Source organism: Erythranthe guttata, chromosome 14, assembly GCF_056151865.1.
Source record: "Erythranthe guttata isolate IM_541 chromosome 14, IM_541, whole genome shotgun sequence".
Classification (NCBI taxonomy): domain Eukaryota; kingdom Viridiplantae; phylum Streptophyta; class Magnoliopsida; order Lamiales; family Phrymaceae; genus Erythranthe; species Erythranthe guttata.
In genome coordinates this window covers 16,134,659-16,158,950 of record NC_142546.1, presented here as the reverse complement: position 1 = coordinate 16,158,950, position 24,292 = coordinate 16,134,659, and the positions used below count along the sequence as shown (strand labels likewise).

At 35.3% G+C, this 24,292-nt stretch overlaps 3 protein-coding genes across 3 annotated transcripts; 1 reads left to right on the top strand and 2 right to left on the bottom strand.

The window, feature by feature from the left end:
- Positions 1 to 121: 121 nt before the first annotated feature.
- Positions 122 to 1,705, top strand: LOC105951787 (homoserine O-acetyltransferase). The gene is made up of 2 exons (XM_012975241.2): positions 122 to 381; positions 1,355 to 1,705. Exons 1-2 carry the CDS (start codon positions 187 to 189, stop codon positions 1,535 to 1,537), a joined length of 378 nt encoding a protein of 125 aa, XP_012830695.2. The 5' UTR covers positions 122 to 186; the 3' UTR covers positions 1,538 to 1,705.
- Positions 1,706 to 1,754: 49 nt separating this feature from the next.
- On the bottom strand, positions 1,755 to 6,615 carry LOC105951788 (uridine 5'-monophosphate synthase). The gene is made up of 7 exons (XM_012975242.2): positions 6,126 to 6,615; positions 4,615 to 4,957; positions 4,420 to 4,503; positions 4,035 to 4,117; positions 3,864 to 3,951; positions 3,518 to 3,769; positions 1,755 to 2,079 (listed from the first exon to the last, which is right to left on the bottom strand). Exons 1-7 carry the CDS (start codon positions 6,563 to 6,565, stop codon positions 1,951 to 1,953), a joined length of 1,419 nt encoding a protein of 472 aa, XP_012830696.2. The 5' UTR covers positions 6,566 to 6,615; the 3' UTR covers positions 1,755 to 1,950.
- Positions 6,616 to 19,420: 12,805 nt separating this feature from the next.
- On the bottom strand, positions 19,421 to 22,369 carry LOC148765308 (PKS-NRPS hybrid synthetase cheA-like). The gene is made up of 4 exons (XM_088812743.1): positions 22,145 to 22,369; positions 20,859 to 22,063; positions 20,035 to 20,773; positions 19,421 to 19,960 (listed from the first exon to the last, which is right to left on the bottom strand). Exons 1-4 carry the CDS (start codon positions 22,367 to 22,369, stop codon positions 19,421 to 19,423), a joined length of 2,709 nt encoding a protein of 902 aa, XP_088668869.1.
- Positions 22,370 to 24,292: the final 1,923 nt, after the last annotated feature.

Here is a 24,292-nt window from a genome sequence, read left to right as displayed (position 1 = left end):
CAACCGAAATTGATTAATCAAATTGAGTTTAAATGGCCCAAAAGCATATATCGAAGGCCTATGGGCCTTGAGCACAAAAACAACCAATCACATTTATCCACGTGTTCTTTCTCCTCATCTCCTTCTAGTTTTGACTGAGTGAAGAAAATCCACATCTTCAACAAAAGCTCGTGGATAATTAAATCAATGGCCGCCGCCACACCATTGCTATTTTCAACAAATTGTTCTTCGGTTTCAATTTCCCGCCAAACCACTTATCCGTTTCTGCCTAAATCTGAAATTCATATTCATCCCGGAACGACGTCGTCTAAGAGAATATCTCTGGTGCGGGCTTCTTCCAACCCCGATTCCGCCAATGACAAGGCGCCACTTGTTTCTCAGGTAAACATCATTAAAAGCTTTTGGAAATTTTATAATTATTATGTTTAATTATTGAAATATTTAATTTAATCATTTGTATATATTGGTTTTGGTCATATTCTATCCTAAGTCCTAACTGTGAATTTTACCCGTTTGTTTAACGATGTAGCTAACAAACTCGTCGAAATTTATTTATGTACAGTATAACCTCAATAAATTAATATTCGATAAATTAATAACTTCTCTTAAATAATAGTTTTTGAAAATTCTGTTTACAATGATTAAGGATTTAGTCCTTTAAGTTGTCCTAAATTAACATTTCTTGTCATATTTTACCCAAACTATGAATTTTACCCGTTTGTTTAACGATGTTAGTTTATTTATATAGACGCTTGAAACTTATAGTTGATCCTCTAACCTGGTTTATAAGTTCGTCGTCTCACATAATGAAATTCTATCAAGCTTGTCGAATTTGTAATTTTTAAACGTCCATGTAAGTAAAATCCATCAAGTTTATTTGTCGCGTCATAAATTGAAAAATTGATACAAAATAAGACTAAAAGTACTATATTTGCAAAGTTATTTCGTGTAAGATTGAAACATGACAAGTTGGAGTAATAAATCCCTAAATATGCCAACATTCAGAGGAAGAAAAAAAAAACTCTCGAGCCAACTCGTAAACCGTTAAACAATCGGAAATGAATTATAGTTGGATCTCGAGCTCGAGCTCTTGTTTAGGCTTCCGAGGCAACTCGAGATTTTTTTTTTTGAAAATGTACATCACATAATCACGTAAATGGTCATGTTGGTTGACCAATAGATCTATACTTCTTTCTAAGAGGGCGTTTGGCTGATTTGATAAGCTGTTTTAAGAGCTTAAGATTATCGGAATTAATAACTAACAAAATATCATACTGCGAACATATAAAATTACAATTGAAAGAATGAAATAAAAATAAATAAATTGGTAATTTTAATTTTAATTTTTGTACAGGAGGATGTAAGCTATTTGGTGAAATTAGGGGGAGGTTCAATTGCAGGTGCAGCAGTAATAAAATATGGAAGCATTATATATCCAGAAATAACACAGCCAAATCTTGGCCAGGCCTTGTTTATGATTTTTGCTCCTGTTGTACTTGCTGTCTTCCTCTTGATCAAACAAAGTCGTCTCGATTGAGATATCATATAAAACGCGTTTTTTTTTAATAATTAATGTTACGAAATAGAGGGTTATATTTGTCATTCCGATTGTTGTGATATACCGAGTATTATTGTACTGACACAAATTGTTTAGTTATGTTGCGTGCCAAGTCCGATAAATATACAAAATTATTAGAGATCCAAATGCAATGGATTGAGTATAAGCTTAGCAATCGACTTTATCGATTGCAAACTAGGTTCGTTGTTTTCTTAATATCATTCATTCATTCAAACATTAACAATTCAAATCTAGTAGTTTATGTTATGTTAATATCCCCATAGTCTACATTCTTTTCTATTCAATAAGTCAAAAAAAAAAAAAAAAAGTTCTTATATCATAAACTAATTAAAATTTGAAGAAAATATGTATGATTGGTTACATATGAACCTCTACTTGCAGCTGTCCAAATATGCATCCCATCCTTGAAGCCGATAATGCCGAGCTGCCTCTGCAGGGTTTGCTGCCTTAATAATTCCACGCCCGACTATGATGATGTCACTACCTCTGTCTGATATTACCTGAAACCGTACGTTTTAATAAGGCTAAGAATAAAAAAAAAAAAAGTGGTGCTATTGGTGATGAAATTGCTAAATTTAAATACGACAAATATCAATTTTACAAGAAGCTAAGATGTTGGTCGGCTTTTCAGACCAGGTCGTGAGTCGACAAAAATGCAAAGAAATTTAAATGCTGAATGCCCATATTTATAAATTAAACAGAAAAAAAAAAAAAAAAAAAGTAGCATATGTTTAAGGGTGAATTACTGTCACTCCCCTGAGGTAAGGTCAAATTACGAAAAAAATCCCTCATGTTTGGGTAATTATAACGAATAAACTGCAAAAAGTACCCATGTGTAATCTCCAAATAGCAAAAAAACCCCTGTGATAAATAAACTAGCAAAAACCCCCCGGTTTGACTTAAGTGTGGCTCACTCGCGTTTGACTGGTAGTAGGTTTTTGGACGTGAAATGACGAAATTGACCATAAAAATGTATTTATATGTATATATATTATATGTATATATATTTTCCTTTTAATTCGATTGTTTAGAAATTAAAATATTGTTAAAAACTAGTAAATAATTAAATTTAAAAATTATTAAAAATTTGTTATCAAATTTAAATATAAATTTAAATTTTCTTTTGATGTAGCAATAATTTAAAATATATACAAAAATTATGTGATAATAAAAATAAAAATAAATTAAAGACCCCATTGTACCTTTATAATTAAGATATAACAAAAATAAAATAATTAAAATATTTTAAAAATAAAAGAATTTATTAATTGCAAAATCCCGGGGGTATTTGCGTCTTATGAAGTCAACACTCAAATGATAAATGGGCCGAGTGTGCTATTTAAATAATTTCTATTTAAATAATTTCACAGGGGGTTTTTTGCTAGTTTATTTATTATAGGGGGGTTTTCGCTATTTAGAGATTACACAGGGGTACTTTTTGCAGTTTACTCTAATTATAACCACCCCTCAACTGTGAATCTTCGTACACATCCACTTTTGTGGTGTCAAATTTAGTGAAATCTTCTATATTATGTGGAATATTCTCCAGTTTGTACCCGTTTTACTCCATTCGAGCTCCACATTTTGAAACAATATAATCATAATATGTGTATATTGGCTTGCAAATATCAGATTGTGTTGTTGCATCAGAAACTGTTTTTTACACAAAACGAGTACAAACTTGAGAAAAATTCCCCAGGATCTAGACGATTAAAGGATATAGACGATTATGTTGAATTTGACACTATAAGGGTGGACGTGTAAAGAATATTCATAGTTGAGAGAGTGATTGTAATTACCCAAACATGAGGGATTCTTTCGTAATTCGACCTTACCTCAAAGGTGGCCGTAGTTTACCTTTAAATTATTCTTTATTTAAGATAAACCAAAGAAGAGCATGACACAATAATGTAAATAAAACAAAAATGCAATACTTACAGAATTTGGAGTGTTATATTGTTGACCCAAAGCATCTCCGCCTATCACCATTTGAACACCAGGGGTTGCATGAATAAATGACGGATTTACCCCTCCATGCCACGAAGCAGGATTCACAGATATAAAGCCGATAACAAAATCCGAATTTTCTTCAGCAATTTTCACAGCTGCAGCCGTGTAGTCACCCTTTGCAAAACTGCCAGACGAACTCATTTCGGCGAGCAGAAACAAACCTCTGCCCTGAGGTAAACCCTATCGCAACGTAAAATTCGAAAAATTAAGAGACTGAATAATTTTTACAAACATATAATTTGATAATTTTTTCAAAAAATTATCAAATTCACACCTTGAGTTTTAGACCGTCCACTATTCCCGGACCAGAAATTATATGAGCGTTTGTTATATCTGCCCATTCCAATATATGGTAGATCCCTCTGCGTAGAATTAAACGAGTATTCTCAAGGAAAGCGACGAAGGAATCTTGTGTATGAAATGCAAAGTGAGAAAAGAATCTAACCCTTCATACTGCATGGTGACTGTATTACCAATGTCGGCAAATTTGCGGTCTTCGAAAATCAAGAAATTGTGTTTCTCTGCAATCTTGAATGGGTAAGCAAAATTAGTCACGACAAGATCTACATCACGCCAAACGATCAATTTTCTGTCATTATGTATCAAGAAATATCTTAGGATCGGGGCTCGTAAAATAAAAAGAGCGTTGTTCCTAGACGGTACTTTATTATGTATAAAATATTCCCCTTCACGAGTTTACTCATGACGACTCGCATAAAACTCGCATCACGTGTCGAAACGTAGAAGAATTTTACAAGAGTATATATCACTCGCTTAGGTATTCATAAGTATTCTAAGACAGCAACGAAGCTTAGGAAAATAGGATATACCGATCGAAGTTTAGATCCAAAATCAGGGGCGAAATCGGTCAATATATCCACATGGGTTTTCAACATGCATATCTCGGGTCCAACCTGCATTATCATCCAAAAAAAAAACGTGGTCAAGGAAAAATTAAATACGAGCCGTCTCATTGAACTATAAACATAAAACCAAAAAAACGAACATATTTTTTTAATCCTCACCTTGTCGGCTATGTCGAGCAGCTCAGCGACAGTCGCCACATCAGCAGCGACGCACAAATTTGTCTGCTTCTGCGCCATTATCTCAAACAATTTCTTTCCGGTTGGATTCTTTACCATATTTGCCCTCTCTTCGTAGGGGAGTCTAAATCGAGCCTTCTTAGGTGGTGCTCTCATCACTGGTGCAGGAATCTTTTGATTCTCCTCCAAGAATTTCGTAACCATTTTCTCGGTTTCCGTTGAAACTTTCCCCTTCTTCTTCAATATGCTCACCATTTCACTCAGCTTCACCATTGAGTGCAATTTTATCCCATTTTCTGCCAAATTCTCCCTTCCTCCCTGTTCCCTATCCTTCGATCGAACAGTTAGTAAGAAAAAATGAAGAAGTGATAATATAATCATTACAATAAGGCTATAATACGAGTACATAAGTATGTAGAAACAGAAATAAAACCAAGCTGAATAATTTAGCAAGTCGAACGCACATTCATAAGCACAATGAAAACTGCATATATAAATATTCTAATGCAAGAAGGTATGTATCAACAATATAGTAATAAACTTGTTTACACGCATTACAATCCGACCATTATAAGTATCTATATCCGATTTCTTTCGCTACAGATAAAATGTTTACCAATTCAAGAACACGTACAGCGAAAAAATAAATAGTATAAATTAAATAAATAGTGACAAGCAATGTTTGGTACAGTTAAGGGTGAAAGTTGGATGGATTGGATCGGATCAGAATTAGACTTCTTGGAGAATTTCCAAAAAACATCGGAAGTACAAAATCAATTCCAATTCCAAAATTTTCTAAATCTAAAAATTCATTCCAATTCCAAAATGCTCAGAAATTTCAGAATTTCGGAAAAAAATTGGAAAGCACATAAGTTTTGAAGTTTCAAAACATAGCGGAAATTTTCTAAAAATTTCATAATATTCCAAAAATAAGAACATCCACGTCGATAAAAGTAACACTAATAACTACTAAATTTCCGTTAAAAAAAATAAACACATCGTAAGACCCAATAGAACTTCTAACAACAATTCAATATGTCAAAATCCTAAAACAAAACTTAAATCAAATTACTATTTCAGAAAACAAAAGGAAACTTAAAATTAGTATTATATAATATATATTATTTATAGGTGTATTTTTTGGGAAAAAAAAAATCAGAATTTTTTCGGAATAATTTCGGAAATTTAATCGGGTATCCAAAAAAATCAGAAAAATTCGGAAATCGGAATTTCAGAAGTTGTAATGAAAAAAAAATCCAAAATCGGAACTTTTCAGATTGGAACCGGCGGAAATTGAAATTTCCGTTCCAACTTGCACCCCTAGGTACGGTTTTCATTGCTTTTCTCACTGTAATTTTGTTAAGCACTTCGGAAAAAAAAAAATGCCGAAAACAATTAGAAAAAAATATTTTTTTCCTTCAAACATGATTTGATAGTGCAAGTAAGAAATGTATTAAAGTAAGCACATCAACTACTACTACTTCATATTTCACCTATCAATCATGACAACCGCATCGGTAACTTCCAGCCCGGCGGCACGAAGCGGCGCCGCCGTCTCGAGCACGGAGGCGCCGCTGGTAACGAGATCTTCGATAATCAGGCAGATCTGATTCCGCTCGAACGCACCTTCGATGGCTTTCAATGTGCCGTAGTCCTTGACCTCCTTGCGGCGCATGACCATCGGAGTACCGGAGGAGACGGAGAAGCAGGTGGCGATGGGGAGGGCGGTGTAAGGGACCCCGCAGACGACGTCGTATCGGGCGGAGGGAGGGAGGGTGGCGACGATGGCGTGGGAGATTTGGCGGAGGAGGGATGGGTACGAGACGGCGAGGCGGAGGTCGATGTACATCGGAGAGGAGATGCCGGATTTCAGCTTGAAGTTCCCGAATTTCACGGCGGCGATGTCGTGCAGCTGCAGGATTAGTGACTCCATTGTTGATTGTGAAGTTTAGTCGAGGGCAAATTTCGTTTTTAGTCCATAATTAATCACTCTTTCAAATTTTAAATAAGGGTAAATTACACCAACACCCCTGAGGTATACTTAAATAACTTTAAGGTCCCTGTGGTATCGATAATTACACTCACCCCCTTGAAACGTAGTTATAAACTCTAGTGGTATAATGCATTGGATACGTTATTACGATGGAGTTCTAACGGACTATTGGTTTCAGGAAGTGGTGAAGACAACAAAGAGTTATGAGTGATTTAAGAAATATTGAGGGAGCCATGTCACCCTATAACTCCCCATAACTCTATGTTATCTCCACCACTAGCTAAAAGTAATAGTCCATTAGAACCCTATCGGAATAATGTATCCAATGCATTATCCCGTTAGAGTTTTTAACTACCTTTCAAGGGGGTGAGTGTAATTATCGATACCACAGGGATCTTAAAGTTATTTAAGCATACCTCAGGGGTGTGGGTGTAATTTACCCTTTAAATAATTATTATTATTTGTGATTTTAAAACTTGGAAAAAATATATTATTAATATAAGGGTGTATTACAACCAACCCCTGATGTATGGTCAAATTATAAAAATTTCTTTCTTGTTTGGGTAATTACAAACACCCGTCAACTATAAATCTGTTTACACGTCCATCCTTGCGATTTCAAATTTAGTAGAATTTTCGAGATTATATGAATATTATTACTTTTGTATCCGCTTTATCTAATTCGAACTCTACATTTTAAAGTAAGATGATCATAATATGTGTTTTGTGGCTTGTATATATCAGATTGTGGTGCATCAGAAACTGTATTTTTATACTAAACGAGTACAAACTAGAGCACATTTCACGAAACCTAGATGATTATGTTGAATTTGACACGATAAGGGTGGAGGTGTAAGAAAAAATCATAGTTGATGGGTAGATGTAATTATCCAAGCAAGAGGAGTTTTTTTCGTAATTTGACCATACCTCAGGGGGTGGTTGTAATTTACCCTTAATATAATAATTGATACGGTATAAAAATAGGATAAATTACCACAATCCATGAAGTATGGTCAAATTACAAAAAAACCACTCATGTTTGATAATTACAACTACCCATTAACTATGAATCTTCTTACACGTCATTCTTATGATATCAAATTCAACATAATCTTCTACATTCCGTGGAATGTTCTCTAGTTTGTTTCTCGTTTTGTGAAAAAAAATGCAGCTTATGATGCACCACAATCTCATATATACAAACAAAAAAACACATCTTATGATCATCTTGCTTCAAAATGTAGAGCTCGAATGGGAAAAAAAAAACAAGTGCAAACAGAAGGATTTATAGTTGAGGGGTGTTTATAATTACCCAAACATGAGGGGTTTTTCGTAATTTGACTATGCCTCAGGGGTGGTTGTAATTTACCCTTTTACTTATAAATATATTGTTTTTTAAGAAAACAGCAAAAGTTATATTCAATACGTTCGAACCTCGACAGATTAATAATCTCGTTTAAATAATAGTTTTTTTCTGATCCCCAACTCAAGAACAACGTGTTAAAAAAATATTTCGCTAAATTAAAGATGGATGGTCTTCGACTTGTATAAGGCAACCTTTGAACCTCACCTCAGCTGAAGCCAAAGCCGCTCTATTAATAGTGAAGTACCTACTGTTGGGATGTGAAGCCCAAGAGTCAATGAAAATTCGCAAGAGGTTCTAGATTAGCCGGTTTTAATTTTATTAAAATGCTTTGATTAGATTTGTTTAAAGCGGAATAAATCTAATCTAGCAACTTACATTTTTCACGAGCAGATTCGTTTCTATCTTCGGCGCACGAACGGGGATCCACACACAAGGCCTTCAATCCTCGAAAAACTATTGTCCAGGAATTTCCAGCCATCGTCCTTCACCAATATCTCCGTGATGGTTGATCTGATTGAGAAACCTTTCGGACAGATTATAATACTATGGGTTAGGAAACTACTATATAATTTTCAAGCATATCCGATGAACGGTTATTAATAGTGAAGTACCTACTGTTGGGATGTGAAGCCCAAGAGTCAATGAAAATTCGCAAGAGGTTCTAGATTAGCCGGTTTTAATTTTATTAAAATGCTTTGATTAGATTTGTTTAAAGCGGAATAAATCTAATCTAGCAACTTACATTTTTCACGAGCAGATTCGTTTCTATCTTCGGCGCACGAACGAGGATCCACACACAAGGCCTTCAATCCTCGAAAAACTATTGTCCAGGAATTTCCAGTCATCGTCCTTCACCAATATCTCCGTGATGGTTGATCTGAGTGAGAAACCTTTCGGACAGATTATAATACTATGGGTTAGGAAACTACTATATAATTTTCAAGCATATCAGATGAACGGTTATTAATAGTGAAGTACCTACTGTTGGGATGTGAAGCCCAAGAGTCAATGAAAATTCGCAAGAGGTTCTAGATTAGCCCGTTTTAATTTTATTAAAATGCTTTGATTAGATTTGTTTAAAGCGGAATAAATCTAATGTAGCAACTTACATTTTTCACGAGCAGATTTGTTTCTATCTTCGGCGCACGAATGAGGATCCACACACAAGGCCTTCAATCCTCGAAAAACTGCTGTCCAGAAATTTCCAGCCATCTTCCACCAATATCTCCGTGATGGTTGATCTGATTGAGAAACCTTTCGGACAGATTATAATACTATGGGTTAGGAAACTATTATATAAATTTCAAGCATATCCGATGAAAGGTTGATTTATGGTAAATTTTCTCGCAGGATTGCTCAGAAATTTCGGAATTATAGTTTGCTCTAAAAACCTATACTATGGGTTAGGAAACTACTATATAAATTTCAAGCATATCCGATGAACGGTTGATTTATGGTAAATTTTCTCGCAGGACTGCTCAGAAATTTCGGGAATTATAGTTTGCTCTAAAAACCTATAATCTTCTATTGTATATCCCGGATTAATAATTCTTCTACAGTGGTGGACTTGTACTTGAAGAAATCTAAAACTATAATCGAGAAAACTTAGAGAGAAAAGAGTAAGAGAAAAAAATTCTTCTCTCGAACGTGAATAGGCGTGTACTCATAATTATTATTCTCATCAACCTAATCTCTTATTTATATATAGCACAAGAATTAGAGTCACACATAGAAAGGATTACATGGAAACAAATCCCACTCATTGTATAACTCTATATGGTCGAAAATTGCAATCCAATGGGGACTTAATTTTCGGCTATATTAATTCTAATATATAATATTTGTTGAACTTTATTTTCTCGATTAATTAGAAAATCCACTGGGCTACAATAGGGACTATAGGAGAAAATATAAATCGGGCAACTAATAATTAATGAAATCCAAACTCTTAAAAGAATTCATTTAATTAATCATTAAATACATATCTATTTTCCACTACCAAATAATTATTGAACTCCTTTTTTATATTCTCAAATATTATATTCGAGCTCCGGTCGATCATTACTAAGATTATCCCCACATTAAGATATCTTATAACCACCAAATAATTTCACTGCTAAATAAATTAAATGGTTTCTTTTCATGAGTCTTATCTGCTTAACTTATTTAAGTATGCCGGATACGAAATCCACCTGGCCAGGACTTGGCATAAACAAATCTTATAAGCTACTCAAGGGTTATTATCAATCCCATATTTCAGAGATGTGGATTCCTTTCGATAATTAATTTCCACCTATTAATTCTTAATGTCTCTATCCAACGCACCGGGGGCCATTTGACTCAATATAGGAATCTCTCCCATCGTGACATCAAAGTAGAAATCATAAATTAAATGTGTACGTTAATTATCTAGGGATTAAGAGAGTAAGTAATATACTGTCAACCAGAAATAATACAGTTTCATTTATGAACAGTGATGAAACAATTATTTCACTTTGTCCGGTTCAACACATGCCGGGTGTGCTAGTACAATAAGTCAAAACAATAACTACAAAAGTTATTATCTGTTTACTGTGATCAAGACCAATCACTTATATATTGTGCTACAATCTTTTACCAATAGTTAGTCCATTTCCATCTAGATTGTGAACGTTTATCTTTATATTCTAAACGAACTTTCGAAATGATCTTTCTGTGCGCCGTAGCACACCATCTCGAATACTATTAGAATATTAGACTTATGATTTTAGTTATTTGACAAACAATCAATTAAATGAATTGAATACCCTATTGCAGATTCTCATAAAATGAAATAAACTATTTTATTAATTCAATAATAAAAATGTAGCTGAAAACGAGACTTTTAGTCTACTATCCTAACACCTACGAGAAAAATCATGGAACAGAGTGATTATTGAGTGAGATTTTAGTTGGATTATTACAACAATCTGCAGCCAGCAAAAGAAACGATCAACATATGGACATATTGATTTCTTTTTTATATAACAAATATAATTTTCAAGTAATTTAGTGAAAAAAAATAATAGTTTAATAGCGGAGATAAATAAACGAATTAACTTGAAACTTTCCACCGCAAAAATAAATGCTATTAGTGCAAAGTATTAAATTTAATTTTTCCATCCTTTAATCAACTTTTCACCATATTATATAAAAATATATATTTTCATAGAAGAAAAAAGACCAACTTTTTCTACCAATCCCAATAAATATACGGAAATGCTATTCGCGGTTGCGTTTTTGCTATTCGCGGTTCATAAAAAAAACCCTCTCTCTCTAAACCTCCAAAACCCAAAAACCGCAAATAGCAAAAAAAAAAAAAAAAAAAATCGAAAAAGAAGAAATCAAGCTCGAATAGCCATTGGGCTTCGATTTTTTGAGGTAATTTCGACTAATTTCCGTAAAATTTGCATTGCCCATGTCGTTTTTGCAACCAATTTCATGTTTAAAGCCCCTACAAATCGAATTGTAGGGGCTTTTTTATTTTCGGAAATAACAAACTGCACGCCCAAGTTGGGCGGCCAAAGGGTGTTCAAACGCCCGATTCGGGCGTTCGAACACCCCTTGGCCGCCCAACTTGGGCGTTGGATAGTGCAGCAGACGCCTGGTTTGGGCGTGAACCGGGCGAGTGAACGCCCGGTCCAGGCGTTCACTCGCCCGGTTCACGCCCAAACCGGGCGTTCGAATTAATATATATATATATATATATATATATATATATATATATATATATATATATATATATATATATATATATATATATATATTTTAAGGGGAAACTACAGATAAATCCCTAATCCAAAACTCAACTCACAGATCAGTCCCTAGGTAGTTTCCCCAAGCAATTCAGTCCCTACTCACGCGCCTAACATGCAGTTCAGTCCCTAATAAAATGTGCAAATACTAAAATACTCTTTACTTTATACTAATTTTACATAACTTATTTCCAACCTCCAACGCGCCGTTTGTGTTACACGCTCTTTGCCCGTTACATTTCAAAAATCAAACAACAAGAAAGAAGCTAAACAGAGAAGAAACGAAGAACAAAGAAACAACAAAGAAGAAGGAAACAACGAAGCACGAAGAATCAACAAAACGCAGAAAAATTATAAAACGAAAGGAAAAATAAAAATAAACAAACCCATTTCTCGATAATGGTGAAGCAGGGTAAACAACAAGGTTTGATTTTTTTTTCTTTCATTTTCTTGGAGACCCATTTGGGTGTTGCTTAAGCTTGCAAAAAGGTTTATTTGTTGTAGAATTGCATGATTTTGAACATATCCTCTCATGGGTATTATGCCTCGACTTTATTCGGTGTTTTCCCTAATCATTAAATCGATTCCAATATCTGTTTTTCTGTTGTTTGGGTTTGCAAAGATCATTTATTTGTTGTCGAATTTCATGATTTTGTAACAGTTTCCTCATGGGTATTATTCTTCGGTGACATTAGCATGTCCCCAAAGCATTTTGAGTCCTAACAAGGGTTTCATATAGGATATGGGAAATAGGCTTATTGTAGTTTTCGTACTGGGTATGTGTCATGCGCAGTAATGGTATTAATAGTGCATTTAGATGGTATTGACACAGGGTACTCGAAGTACTGTCCCGAAAGCATTTAGTCCCAACAAGGGATATGTCATATGTAATAATGGTATTGCTCTTGACTTCAGACGGTATTAACACAGGGTACTGGAAGTATAATCTTTGATGGTTCTGTAGTATGTGTCATATGCCACAATAGTATTACTAGTGCCTTTGAATGGTATTACTAGTGACTTTGGATGGTATTGACATGTGGTACTAGAAGTCTAATGTTTGATGGTCCTGTAGTATAAGTTATATGCCATAATAGTATTACTAGTGCCTTTGAATGGTATTACTAGTAACTTTGGATGGTATTGACATGTGGAACTTTATAGTACGTTGTATTTGTTATAATTGTAGTTTTATGTGTATGTAATTGCAGGAATTGATGTAAAAGAAGATTGCAGCAAGCTATCAATAGGCTGCAGGTGCTCACCGATCGCTTTTCAAACAACCATGGAAGGTGTGAAAAAAGTGATGAACAAACAACATTATGAATTACTGAAGAAAAATCCCTTCTATCACTACATGTACATGCGTAAAATAAACTACAGCTTCCATAGGGTTGTGTCTCTCATGCAAGCGTACAATGTAAAAGATCGGGCCTTCTGGTTTGGGGGAAATACTATACGCTTGGAAGTGTTTTGGGGTTTTTGTGTTTTTTTGTAATTAATGAACAGATGAATGTGTTTTTGTGCCATAAACAATCTGTCCTTTTGTTGTAGAGCTAATAATACTATTGATTAGCTCGCTTCGTACTTTTCCATTGTTTCCATTGTACTATATGTTTCTATGAAATGTACTTACCTTTTGAACACATGGTACTTTATTTTGCGATTAATTAGTTTGTATAAAGAATATAAGCGTACCATAAAAATGAGCAACAAATACTTTCTAGTCTATTCGAAGATACCTTGTTAACACTAGACTTGTACTTACTTGATGAACAAAGCGTACTTCACATGTGTATTCACGAAAAACTTACCATAAACTGAAGAATTGTGTCTATTCATTCTTAATAGTCTTAAAATGACGAGTTATGCCTTAAAATGCGATCATATGGATGCATTGGCCCCACAATAATATATAGATTGTAACAATACTATATGAATGGCAAACATATACTTTATCAGTGAACAAAGCGTATTATAGTCACGAATCACTTGTACTTCACGTGTGTATTCATTGTACTTACTTGATGAACAAAGCGTACCATATTTTTTGATGAACTGAATTGTACCAATTTCATTGACGCTTTAATGATCAATAAGTACGGGAGATGAATAAATTATGTTTTAGATGATTATTTTAAGGTAGGTGAGCATTATTGTTGCGTTTGGAATACAAGATCCCATAAATATGTTGAATTTCATACATGATACTCATATACTATACAATATATTCATACAAGTCTACAATGCTCAAGTGTAAAACTAATATTTTCCTCAATTGTTACCATAATCGATATTGATCGACTCCCACATTGTCTCCATTCATTCTTAATAGTCTTAAAATGAAGAGGTATACCTTAAAATGCGATCATATGGATGCATTGGCCCCACAATAATATATAGAGTGTAACAATACTATATGAATGGCAAACATATACTTTATCAGTGAACAAAGCGTACTATAGTCACGAATCACTTGTACTTCACATGTGTATTCATTGTACTTACTTGATGAACAAAGCGTACCATATTTTTTGATGAATTGAATTGTACCAATTTCATTGACGCTTTAATGATCAATAATTACGGGAGATGCATAAATTATGTTTTAGATGATTATTTTAATGTAGGTGAGCATTATTGTTGCGTTTGGAATACAAGATCCCATAAATATGTTGAATTTCATACATGATACTCATATACTATACAATATATTCATACAAGTATACAATGCTCAAGTGTAAAACTAATATTTTCCTCAATTGTTACCATAATCGATATTGATCGACTCCCACATTGTCTCCATTCATTCTTAATAGTCTTAAAATGAAGAGTTGTGTCTTAAAATGCGATCATATGGATGCATTGGCCCCACAATAATATATAGAGTGTAACAATACTATATGAATGGCAAACATATACTTCATCAGTGAACAAAGCGTACTATATTCACGAATAACCCGAACTTTACCAGCTTATACATTGTACTTATTTGGTGAACAAAGCGTACTATATTCACGAATAAACCGAACTTTACCAGCTTATACATTGTACTTATTTGGTGAACAAAGCGTAATATATTCACGAATAACCCTAACTTTACCAGCTTATACATTGTACTCTTATGTTCACTAATTAAACAACGGGACATAGGTTTTACATACATGTAGACTGCAAATATTACTAGATTCAACACTATTAAACTATGAACTACTCCACCTTCAGAATTGCAATTCTTCACTTCACTTTCTTGATGGACTTGGTTCATCGACGCACTTGTAGCTTCATTTTCATCACGATTTGAGTTGGAAAAAGTTTGCCCAACTTCAAATGGTTCACACCAATGGGAGTAGCCATGGTGTGGGCAACAGTAAAATAACCTTCCGGGATTCAAAATAGTTTCTGAAACCATGATTATTGTTTTCTTCCCACAATCAAGACACTTGCATTTCCCTTTTTTGTATTTTAACCCACTCATTTGAGTGGTGCTACTCGAAGAGTAGCATCACCACAAGTGTGCTCAAGATTGCATTTACGAATGCTAAATAACTTATCTGACTTGTACAATAATGCATAAACCCTCCATTTGCAGTTTTCGTCAATGCATACTGCTATGATCTTTTGTTGATCATTTTTCATGTACTTAAATGATCGATTATTAGCAATATAATAGTTTTTCAGCATATGCCTAAAATCATCAGGATCTTTAAAAAACTGATTCTCCCCACGGATGCAATGTCTCTATGCATCAATTGAATTTCTAAGCGGATTACCCTCGATTTCCATCGATTGATCGCCGCTTTTAGTTTTAAAAAAATTAAAAAATAGATTACAATAGAGTGGAATCCAAATAACAATGTACATGAAAATATCATAACAATGCACTGGTTCCATACTATCTTCTCCATTATATAATACTAAGTTTTCCCACAAATAGTACCAAGTTTACCTATCACCTATACTATCCGAATAATGGTTACGTACTGTCTTCCCCATTATATGATACTATGTTTTCCCACCAACAGTACCAAATTTACCTATCACCCATACTATTCAGATGAAGGTTACGTACTATCTTCCCCATTATATTATGTTTTCCCACCAACAGTACCAAATTTACCTATCACGCATACTATACGTATAACGATTACGTATTGTAAGTACCATACGTCCATACCATATTTATATTAGCATGGTACTATTGCGTGCCATATTTTATACTATGTATCACAATAATTAACAACCATAAAGAAATGCATTTCAGTAGTACAGAAAAATATGGAGATCTACCAGCCATCGGTGCGAACCCTCTTTCGTCGGAAAAAAGAGGAAACCAGAGGAGAGAAAGAGAGAAGAAATAGAGAAGAAAAAGAGCAGATAGAAATGAAGAAAGAGAAGAAAGAAAGAGAAGATGAAGAGAGAGAAAATGAAGAGAGAGAAAATGAGGAGAGAGAAAAGGGTGAGAGTGAAAAAGAAGAGAGAGAATATAATAAAATATATTAAATTTACATTAGGGACTGATCTGCATGTCAGACGCGTGAATAAGGACTGATTTGCTTGAAGAAACTACCTAGGGACTGATCTGTGATTTGAGTTTTGGATTAGGGATTTATCTGTAGTTTCCCCATATTTTAATTCAATTATATTAATATAATTAATTTAAAATATGTTTTATGTTTGTAGGATGTCTAACTGGATGAAAAAATTAGGAATGGGAAAAGGAAAGGGTCCCCTGCTTCGTCCTCCTGCAAATCCGGTGGAGGAGAGTACTGCGGAACGGGAGGGCAGAACGCACAACCGTAATGTTACCAGTTCTAAACGTCGTGGGGAACGGACTGGTGCTTTTGTACAACCACGTATGACAATTGAGGAGGAGGAGGAGTCAGAGGCAGAGCCCGAGCAGGAGATGGATACATATATGGATCCCCACGAGGACGAGTACGATCCAGGACTACGTTTTCAGCAGAAGTATCAGTTCTCGGTGCCTGATTTGCCATCCGATGATGATGACGAGGACGGTTTGACTCCGCCGCCGCCTCCGGCTTATACAATGGCTGGTACTTCCGGTGGTTCTACTCCTGCCCCAAACCCGAGGTCCCGGCCCGGTCCGAAAAAAACTCTTCCTACTCGACCGTGGAAGTTGATTGGTGAGACACCCGGTGGACCAAAATACCCTCATTTGATTCCGAGTTTTGGAGCCCATATTGCCTACGCATCTGGGAGGGAAAGGTAATACTTATTAATTTTAATAAATTTTGTTTAAAATGTTTATAGTTGATTTTTCTATTCTTAAATATCAATATATATTCTTAAATATCAATATATATTCAATAGGGCCGACATATGCTGAAGTTGCGGTCTCATGCGAAGTCTACTTGGTCGGGCCCGATGACTATTATAGTGTTTCACTACTGGAGAGTACCGGGTTGTATCACTTGCGTTATTGTTCGCTCCCTCAGCACAATAACCCGTTGATAGAGGCTTTTATCGAGAGGTGGCAGTCAGACACCAACAGCTTTCACATGCCGTTTGGAGAGATGACAATTACTCTCCACGGTGTGCACTATATCATGCATTTGTGAGTTAGTGGAAAGCGCCATAACGTTTGGATTGATAAGGCAGATGCGATTTATGCGGGTGCGAGAGCGTTCGGTGTCGAGCCCCGAGATATGGAGAAGTGGTATGGCGGCGGATCCCGGTTAGATGATTTGGATAGTATGTATGGCGACGATTCTTCATTTGCTTCCGAGTTTCGGGTACTAGCATATATTGCGTACTTGCTTGGAAAGCTATTGTTTGTCGATAAGAGTGGATCGAAGGTGAAAGCAGATTTTTTCCCACTTTTAGAGCATATCGATATGATTTCCGACTATTCCTGGGGTTCGGCTACATTGGCCTATTTGTATCGACAATTGGGCATGGCTACGCGAGCTGAGGCAGCGCAGATGGGTGGTTGTCTGACACTGTTAGAGGTAATTTCCGTTTTATTATGCCGTTTTATTATGTTATGTTTAATATGTCGTTTTATTATTTTTGTAGTGTTGGATATATGAGTATTTTCCGTGTTTCCGGCCTCCGATGGTTAACGCACATGTGAATGGAGAGCCCTGGTGTAAGAGGTGGCAGGTGATACATCATATCCCTAAAGACGAGGATATACTTGTTGATTATCGTCGACGTCTTGATTCTATGCGTGCGTCATATGTAAGTATCAAGTTTAAATAAATTAAGATTTATATATTTACTATGTTTATTAATACATTTCTATTATTAATACATACGCACAGGTGAATTGGACGCCATTTGGAGTGAATGTGTTACGTGAAGTTGAAAAGACGGTTCATCACGGGACTATTCGATGGATGGATACGGTCGAGCCTTACATGCCCGATAGAGTTTTGCGTCAGTTCGGATTTCGGCAGATTAAACCGTCGGACCCTATTCGTCCGCTAAAAGGTGCTAAGAGGGAGAGAAAATTAGCATCTTACAAAATTAGCTACGAGCCTGGCGATCAGATGTGGAATATCCCTCACACGCACATGCTTAGTGAAGATTATTATGGTCATTGGGCGCGTCCGGCTTGGGAGTCGACACCGGAGTATTTGCCGTGGTACCTCGACCACACACACGTCCGTATACATCCTAGTACCGAGCCGGTTGAGAGAGCGGAGCCATCTGCAGTTCCGTTTGTGTACGACATCACCCGGGTGTTGCATCCCTACTTCTACGATAACTTGTCACCGCCGACTATTCCAGGATTTCGACAGATTCCCGATGACTTTTTCAGGACGATCCAGGACATGTGCGCCCCATTCGCCGAGTATCTACAGTTGGATCGTCCTAATGCTTCTGACGAACAAGAAGCAGGATACTCACATATGCGACATTCTCAGCGCAGGCGTCGGACGAGAGATACGTAGGTGTTTATTTTTTATGTTTTTATTATTCGAACTTCTTTGGTGTTGATGTTTTTTGCTTTGATTTGGACTTGTTGATGTTTTGTGTTTTTTATTTGGACTTGTTGATGTTTTGTGTTTTTTATTTGGACTTGTTGATGTTTATTTGATTTGGACTTGTTGTTTGTTTATTTGGACTTGTTTATTTGATTTTGTGCTTTTTTAATTTGAACTTGTTCATGTTTTTTGTTTTTCGTTTAATAATAATAATAATAATAATAATAATAATAATAATAATAATAATAATAATAATAATAATAATAATAATAATAATAATAATAATAATAATAATAATAATAATAATAATAATAATAATAATAATAATAATAATAATAATAATAATAATAATAATAATAATAATAATAATAATAATAATATAATAATAATAATAATAATAATAATAATAATAATAATAATAATAATAATAATAATAATAATAATAATAATAATAATAATAATAATAATAATAATAATAATAATAATAATAATAATAATAATAATAATAATAATAATAATAATAACAATAACAACTAACAACAACAACAACATCAACAACATCAACAACAACAACAACAACAACAACAACAACAACAACAACAACAACAACAACAACAACAACAACAACAACAACAACAACAACAAAAACAACAACAACAACATCAACAGCAACAACGACAACAACAACAACAATATTACTAAATCAAACACTAGTTAGACTATCCCACGCTTCACGTCGCTCCCGCAATGCATCTGGCAAATATGCAACAGTATGATTGCTGTATCTCGCCCACTGCAGGTTAAACGGAGGAAGCGGACAGTTGTCATTCAGCTTCAGATACACAAAGTGGTTTCCTGCTTCAAGAAATAGTATAGTCATCTGGTAAGATAACTGTGAAACACCTTCGGGAGCCCAAAGTGGCAAATAAGTCTGATTTCCCAAACTACTAGCCGACAAGACCAACGCGTTGTAATATGTTGCTACAACCACGCCCACGTCCGTGATCGTCATCCACTTTTCCAGAGGTGCTGGGGCGTTATCCCAATAGCCGACACTCGCCAACACCCGATACACTGAATTACCACCTCCGAAATAATCATTGAAGAACGGCGCGTGCATTCTAATACAGGTATACACATCCAATCTAACATCCATCCAATCATCCTCACTGTTCTTGACTGCACACGCCACGCTCCGATAACCACAATTACCATCCCCTAGAACGTCCGTCCATGTCACAATCTCCGGAACGAGGCAAAAATGAAGTTCTCGCATCCAACTAGGTCGGGGCATTCGCTCATTTCGGGTCCACTCACAGTCGATGAACGACCACGAGATCTCTCAGAAGATGAACCACGGCCTCTATTGCCTCTTGATCGTCCTCGTCCTCGTCCTCGTCTCGAATTTTCTTCGCCCGGGTATAATGGCAACTCATGTGCTGAGTCATCCCTCTGTGTGGAGTTGTTCCGCGGTCTACCTCTCGGGTGGTCAAGTACTGGTGGCTCATTTATTTCCGTCGCCCCAGGATGCATTCGTTCAAAAACGACATATGCCACGTCCGTGATCTCAATTTTTGAACGTGCACGCAACTCATCAATTAACCCGTCTAGCCTGCCAATAGCCTGTGACATGTGATCGGGTACAGAACCAACACTTTCTTCTTGGCCAGGCCCGAATCCCGAAACAAATGTCCTCCAAAAAATGTGGACATCCTCCGCATAAAACACACCACGTCGTGCATTCATCTTTGCGTCAATTTCATGTTTGCATGGGAGGCCAAGACATTTCCTCATGTAACAGACGCAACTGTCTATATCTTCATCTTTCTCATCGTCCAACATCATTAGTGCAGAATGTGTTACAATTCCACTGGACAATATTTTAAATACGGGCACATTAATCGTCTGGGCTCGAATCCGCTTTGACTTCGCAAATTCGGCCAGAATCTCGTTAAGTTGATCTGCAATCTGTGTGTGATACTGTGCCCAAAATGTGTCAAAGCCACCTGTGGACGAAGCCAACCATCTCTTCAATGCTCTATGGTTGCTCTTCACCCTAATTTGATTAAAGTAGGTTATGTTTCAGTAAACAACATGACAGTGAGTTAAGTATATGTATTTAACCACTGATAAATAAATACCTGCTTGTCAATGTATTACCCAGATGAAAAACTCGATCCGTCCATGCTTTTACAAATTTCTCTTTGTATATCAGCCAAGTGTCTTGGAGGTACTCAATCAACTGTGGATGATTCGCGTAATCGTTCACTAAAACTCTATAATTCCGGTAGAAATCTTCTTCACACACTGATGTTACCAAAGTTTGCGACAGACCGACTACAAAAGCAAATCCTCGACGCCTACTATTGCCAAAACACTTTGAAGCACGACGCCCCACATTCATGTTAATGTGCCAAAGACATAATAGATGAGGCACAGTCAGAAATACATTCTCTATCGCCTTTAAAAGCCCTAACTCGCGATTAGTCACGAGTGCACTAGGTAGAGTATGTGGGGGGTAAAGTCTCTTCAACCTTTGCAACACCCATGTATAATGCTCTTCATTTTCATGGCGCATAAAAACCACTCCAACAGTAAATTTTTTTCCGACCGGAGTAACACCAACAATCTCCAACAAAGGCAATTTGTACTGATTGGTTTTGTAAGTACTGTCAAGTAGTATAACGTACAGAAACTTACTTAACAATTCAACAGATAGAGGGTGAGCCCACATCAAATCGATAACTGCATGTGTCGTTTCATCTGTACGGAACCACTTGTAATAGTTATGCTCCTCAAGCAACCCAATCAAATGTTGCATCACTGTACGGTCACCCCTAGCTAATCTTCTCAATTTCGCCTTTTCATTGTATATTTGTTTCGAATAAGCATCGAGACCCAAGCCATTTTGTCTCAAGTTAGCCAAAATCTTCTTGGGCGGCACATGACTTTGTGAAAGATCCTTGATAATCTTCGACTCTGCTTCATTCAATGCACTAAGCCCATGCCCAGACATGTATATCGGAAAATGATTATGCTTCCCATATACTATTCTGAGCTCCCATCTATCGTCCAACCGCCGGTCTCCGACGATTTGAAAACCACATTTTATTTTTTTGCTACCAGACCTTTTCGAGGACGGCTCTGCGTTACTTTCTCGAGGCCCTCCGAACAGGTCACAAGTCAGACACACTTTCTTTATTTTGGGGGTACTTTTTCTAATTAATTTCACGAAAAGAGCTCTTGCAACGGACCGAGCCCAAGCCACTAACTCGTCCCCCGAGTCAAACAATTCAGTTGTTGTAAAATAATCGGTATGATCAACTTCAACTCTAGACGTATTGTCCTGAAAAGAATATTAAAAATTTATTAAAAAAAAAAAAAAAAAAAAAAAAAAAAAAAAACCGGTTTGAACCGGACGCCCAACTCGGGCGCCCAAAGAAGCTGTGCACGCCCAAGTTGGGCGTGCAGTTGGCTGCCGGGCGCCCGCATTGGGCGTGGAGCTGCCAACTGCACGCCCAACTTGGGCGTGTACCGCTTCTTTGGGCGCCCAAGTTGGGCGTTTGGCCAATTTTTCGAGTTTTTTCGATCTAGAAGACGAAATTTTTACCTCGTTAGATCCGCTATCACGATCTTCATCCGATGAGCTCATTTGTGTTCGTATCACACCAACAAGAATGATTTTTAAGCAAATTCTCTTCAAAACCTTCTTTTTCTAGAGAGATAGAATATTTTAATAATAACCGCGAATAGCAATTTTGCAACCGCGAAAAGCAAGTCCCTAAATATATACCTATCTAATAATTTCGTAATTTTTTATGAGAATTTTTATTATTGAATTTACATATCTCACTAATGTCCTTCGAAAATACTACTAATAAATGAAATTATTCTCATTAACATTAAAATTCTAAAATTAAAATCCTTAAAATTAAATTTCAATTAGGGTGTAATGTGAAAGATTTATTATGGTGAAAATCATACTATTATTTTTTTCCAGAGGTGTGAAGTGCCAAATGCTATATTTTGAAGATCCAAAGTGGAATTTAGCCAAAAATATAAATAGAAAATTAGTATTACAGTTAAACATCTATAAATTATTAATTATTGAAATATTAAATTATTGAACTAATAATTTAATATGTTTTCATCGAGTCGGGACCGAAAGAAATTATTATTTAAACGGGGTTATTAATTTATCGAGTATTTTTTTATCGATGTTCAACTGTATTTGGTAGAGCAATTTGTTCGTAGGCCAATTTAGTAAGAAAAAAAACGAAGAAAAAAAAACGTGGTCCATGACGTCATAATTCATACGAAATTGTGTAGGAAAAATCATTGAATTGTGGAGAAACTTCAAAGATACTGCTAATAGATGAAATTATTCTCATTAACATTAAAATTAAAATTAAAAACCTTAAAATTTCAATTAGGGTGTAATGTGAAAGATTTATTATGGTGAAAAGCATACTATTATTTTTTTCTAGACGTGTGAAGTGCCAAATGCTATATTTTGAGGATCCAAAGTGGAATTTAGCCAAAAATATCAATACAGAATTAGAATTACAGTTAAACCTCTATAAATTATTAATTCAGTGAAATATTAAATTATTGAACTAATAATTTAATATGTTTTCATCGAGTCGGGACCGAAAGAAATTATTATTTAAACGGGGTTATTAATTTATCGAGTATTTTTTTATCGATGTTCAACTGTATTTGGTAGAGCAATTTGTTCGTAGGCCAATTTAGTAAGAAAAAAAAAACGAAGAAAAAAAAACGTGGTCCATGACGTCATAATTCATACGAAATTGTGTAGGAAAAATCATTGAAGTTGTGGAGAAACTTCAAAGATACTGCTAATAGATGAAATTATTCTCATTAACATTAAAATTCTAAAATTAAAAACCTTAAAATTTCAATTAGGGTGTAATGTGAAAGATTTATTATGGTGAAAAGCGTACTATTATTTTTTTCCAGAGGTGTGAAGTGCCAAATGCTATATTTTGAGGATCCAAAGTGGAATTTAGCCAAAAATATCAATACAGAATTAGAATTACAGTTAAACCTCTATAAATTATTAATTCAGTGAAATATTAAATTATTGAACTAATAATGTAATATGTTTTCATCGAGTCGGGACCGAAAAAAATTATTATTTAAACGGGGTTATTAATTTATCGAGTACTTTTTTATCGATGGTCAACTGTATTTGGTAGAGCAATTTGTTCGTAGGCCAATTTAGTAAGAAAAAAAAACGAAGAAAAAAAAACGTGGTCCATGACGTCATAAGTCATACGAAATTGTGTAGGAAAAATCATTGAAGTTGTGGAGAAACTTCAAAGATACTACTAATAGATGAGATTATTCTCATTAACATTAATATTCTAAAATTAAAAACCTTAAAATTTCAATTAGGGTGTAATGTGAAAGATTTATTATGGTGAAAAGCATACTATTAATTTTTTCTAGACGTGTGAAGTGCCAAATGCTATATTTTGAGGATCCAAAGTGGAATTTAGTCAAAAATATCAATACATAATTAGAATTACAGTTAAACCTCTATAAATTATTA

What these genes read in the sequence shown, in the direction of transcription:
- LOC105951787 (XM_012975241.2), top strand. Translation starts at nt 187, where the DNA reads ATGGCCGCCGCCACACCATTGCTATTTTCAACAAATTGTTCTTCGGTT. An exon ending in AGGCGCCACTTGTTTCTCAG is followed by an intron (nt 382 to 1,354) that starts GTAAACATCATT and finishes ATTTTTGTACAG; the next exon opens with GAGGATGTAAGCTATTTGGT.
- LOC105951788 (XM_012975242.2), bottom strand. Translation starts at nt 6,565, where the DNA reads ATGGAGTCACTAATCCTGCAGCTGCACGACATCGCCGCCGTGAAATTC. An exon ending in TGCTCGACATAGCCGACAAG is followed by an intron (nt 4,504 to 4,614) that starts GTGAGGATTAAA and finishes ATGATAATGCAG; the next exon opens with GTTGGACCCGAGATATGCAT. An exon ending in TGGACGGTCTAAAACTCAAG is followed by an intron (nt 3,770 to 3,863) that starts GTGTGAATTTGA and finishes ACGTTGCGATAG; the next exon opens with GGTTTACCTCAGGGCAGAGG.
- LOC148765308 (XM_088812743.1), bottom strand. Translation starts at nt 22,369, where the DNA reads ATGAGCTCATCGGATGAAGATCGTGATAGCGGATCTAACGAGGTAAAA. An exon ending in CAGCTTCTTTGGGCGCCCGA is followed by an intron (nt 22,064 to 22,144) that starts GTTGGGCGTCCG and finishes TATTCTTTTCAG; the next exon opens with GACAATACGTCTAGAGTTGA. An exon ending in GGTAATACATTGACAAGCAG is followed by an intron (nt 20,774 to 20,858) that starts GTATTTATTTAT and finishes TAATCAAATTAG; the next exon opens with GGTGAAGAGCAACCATAGAG.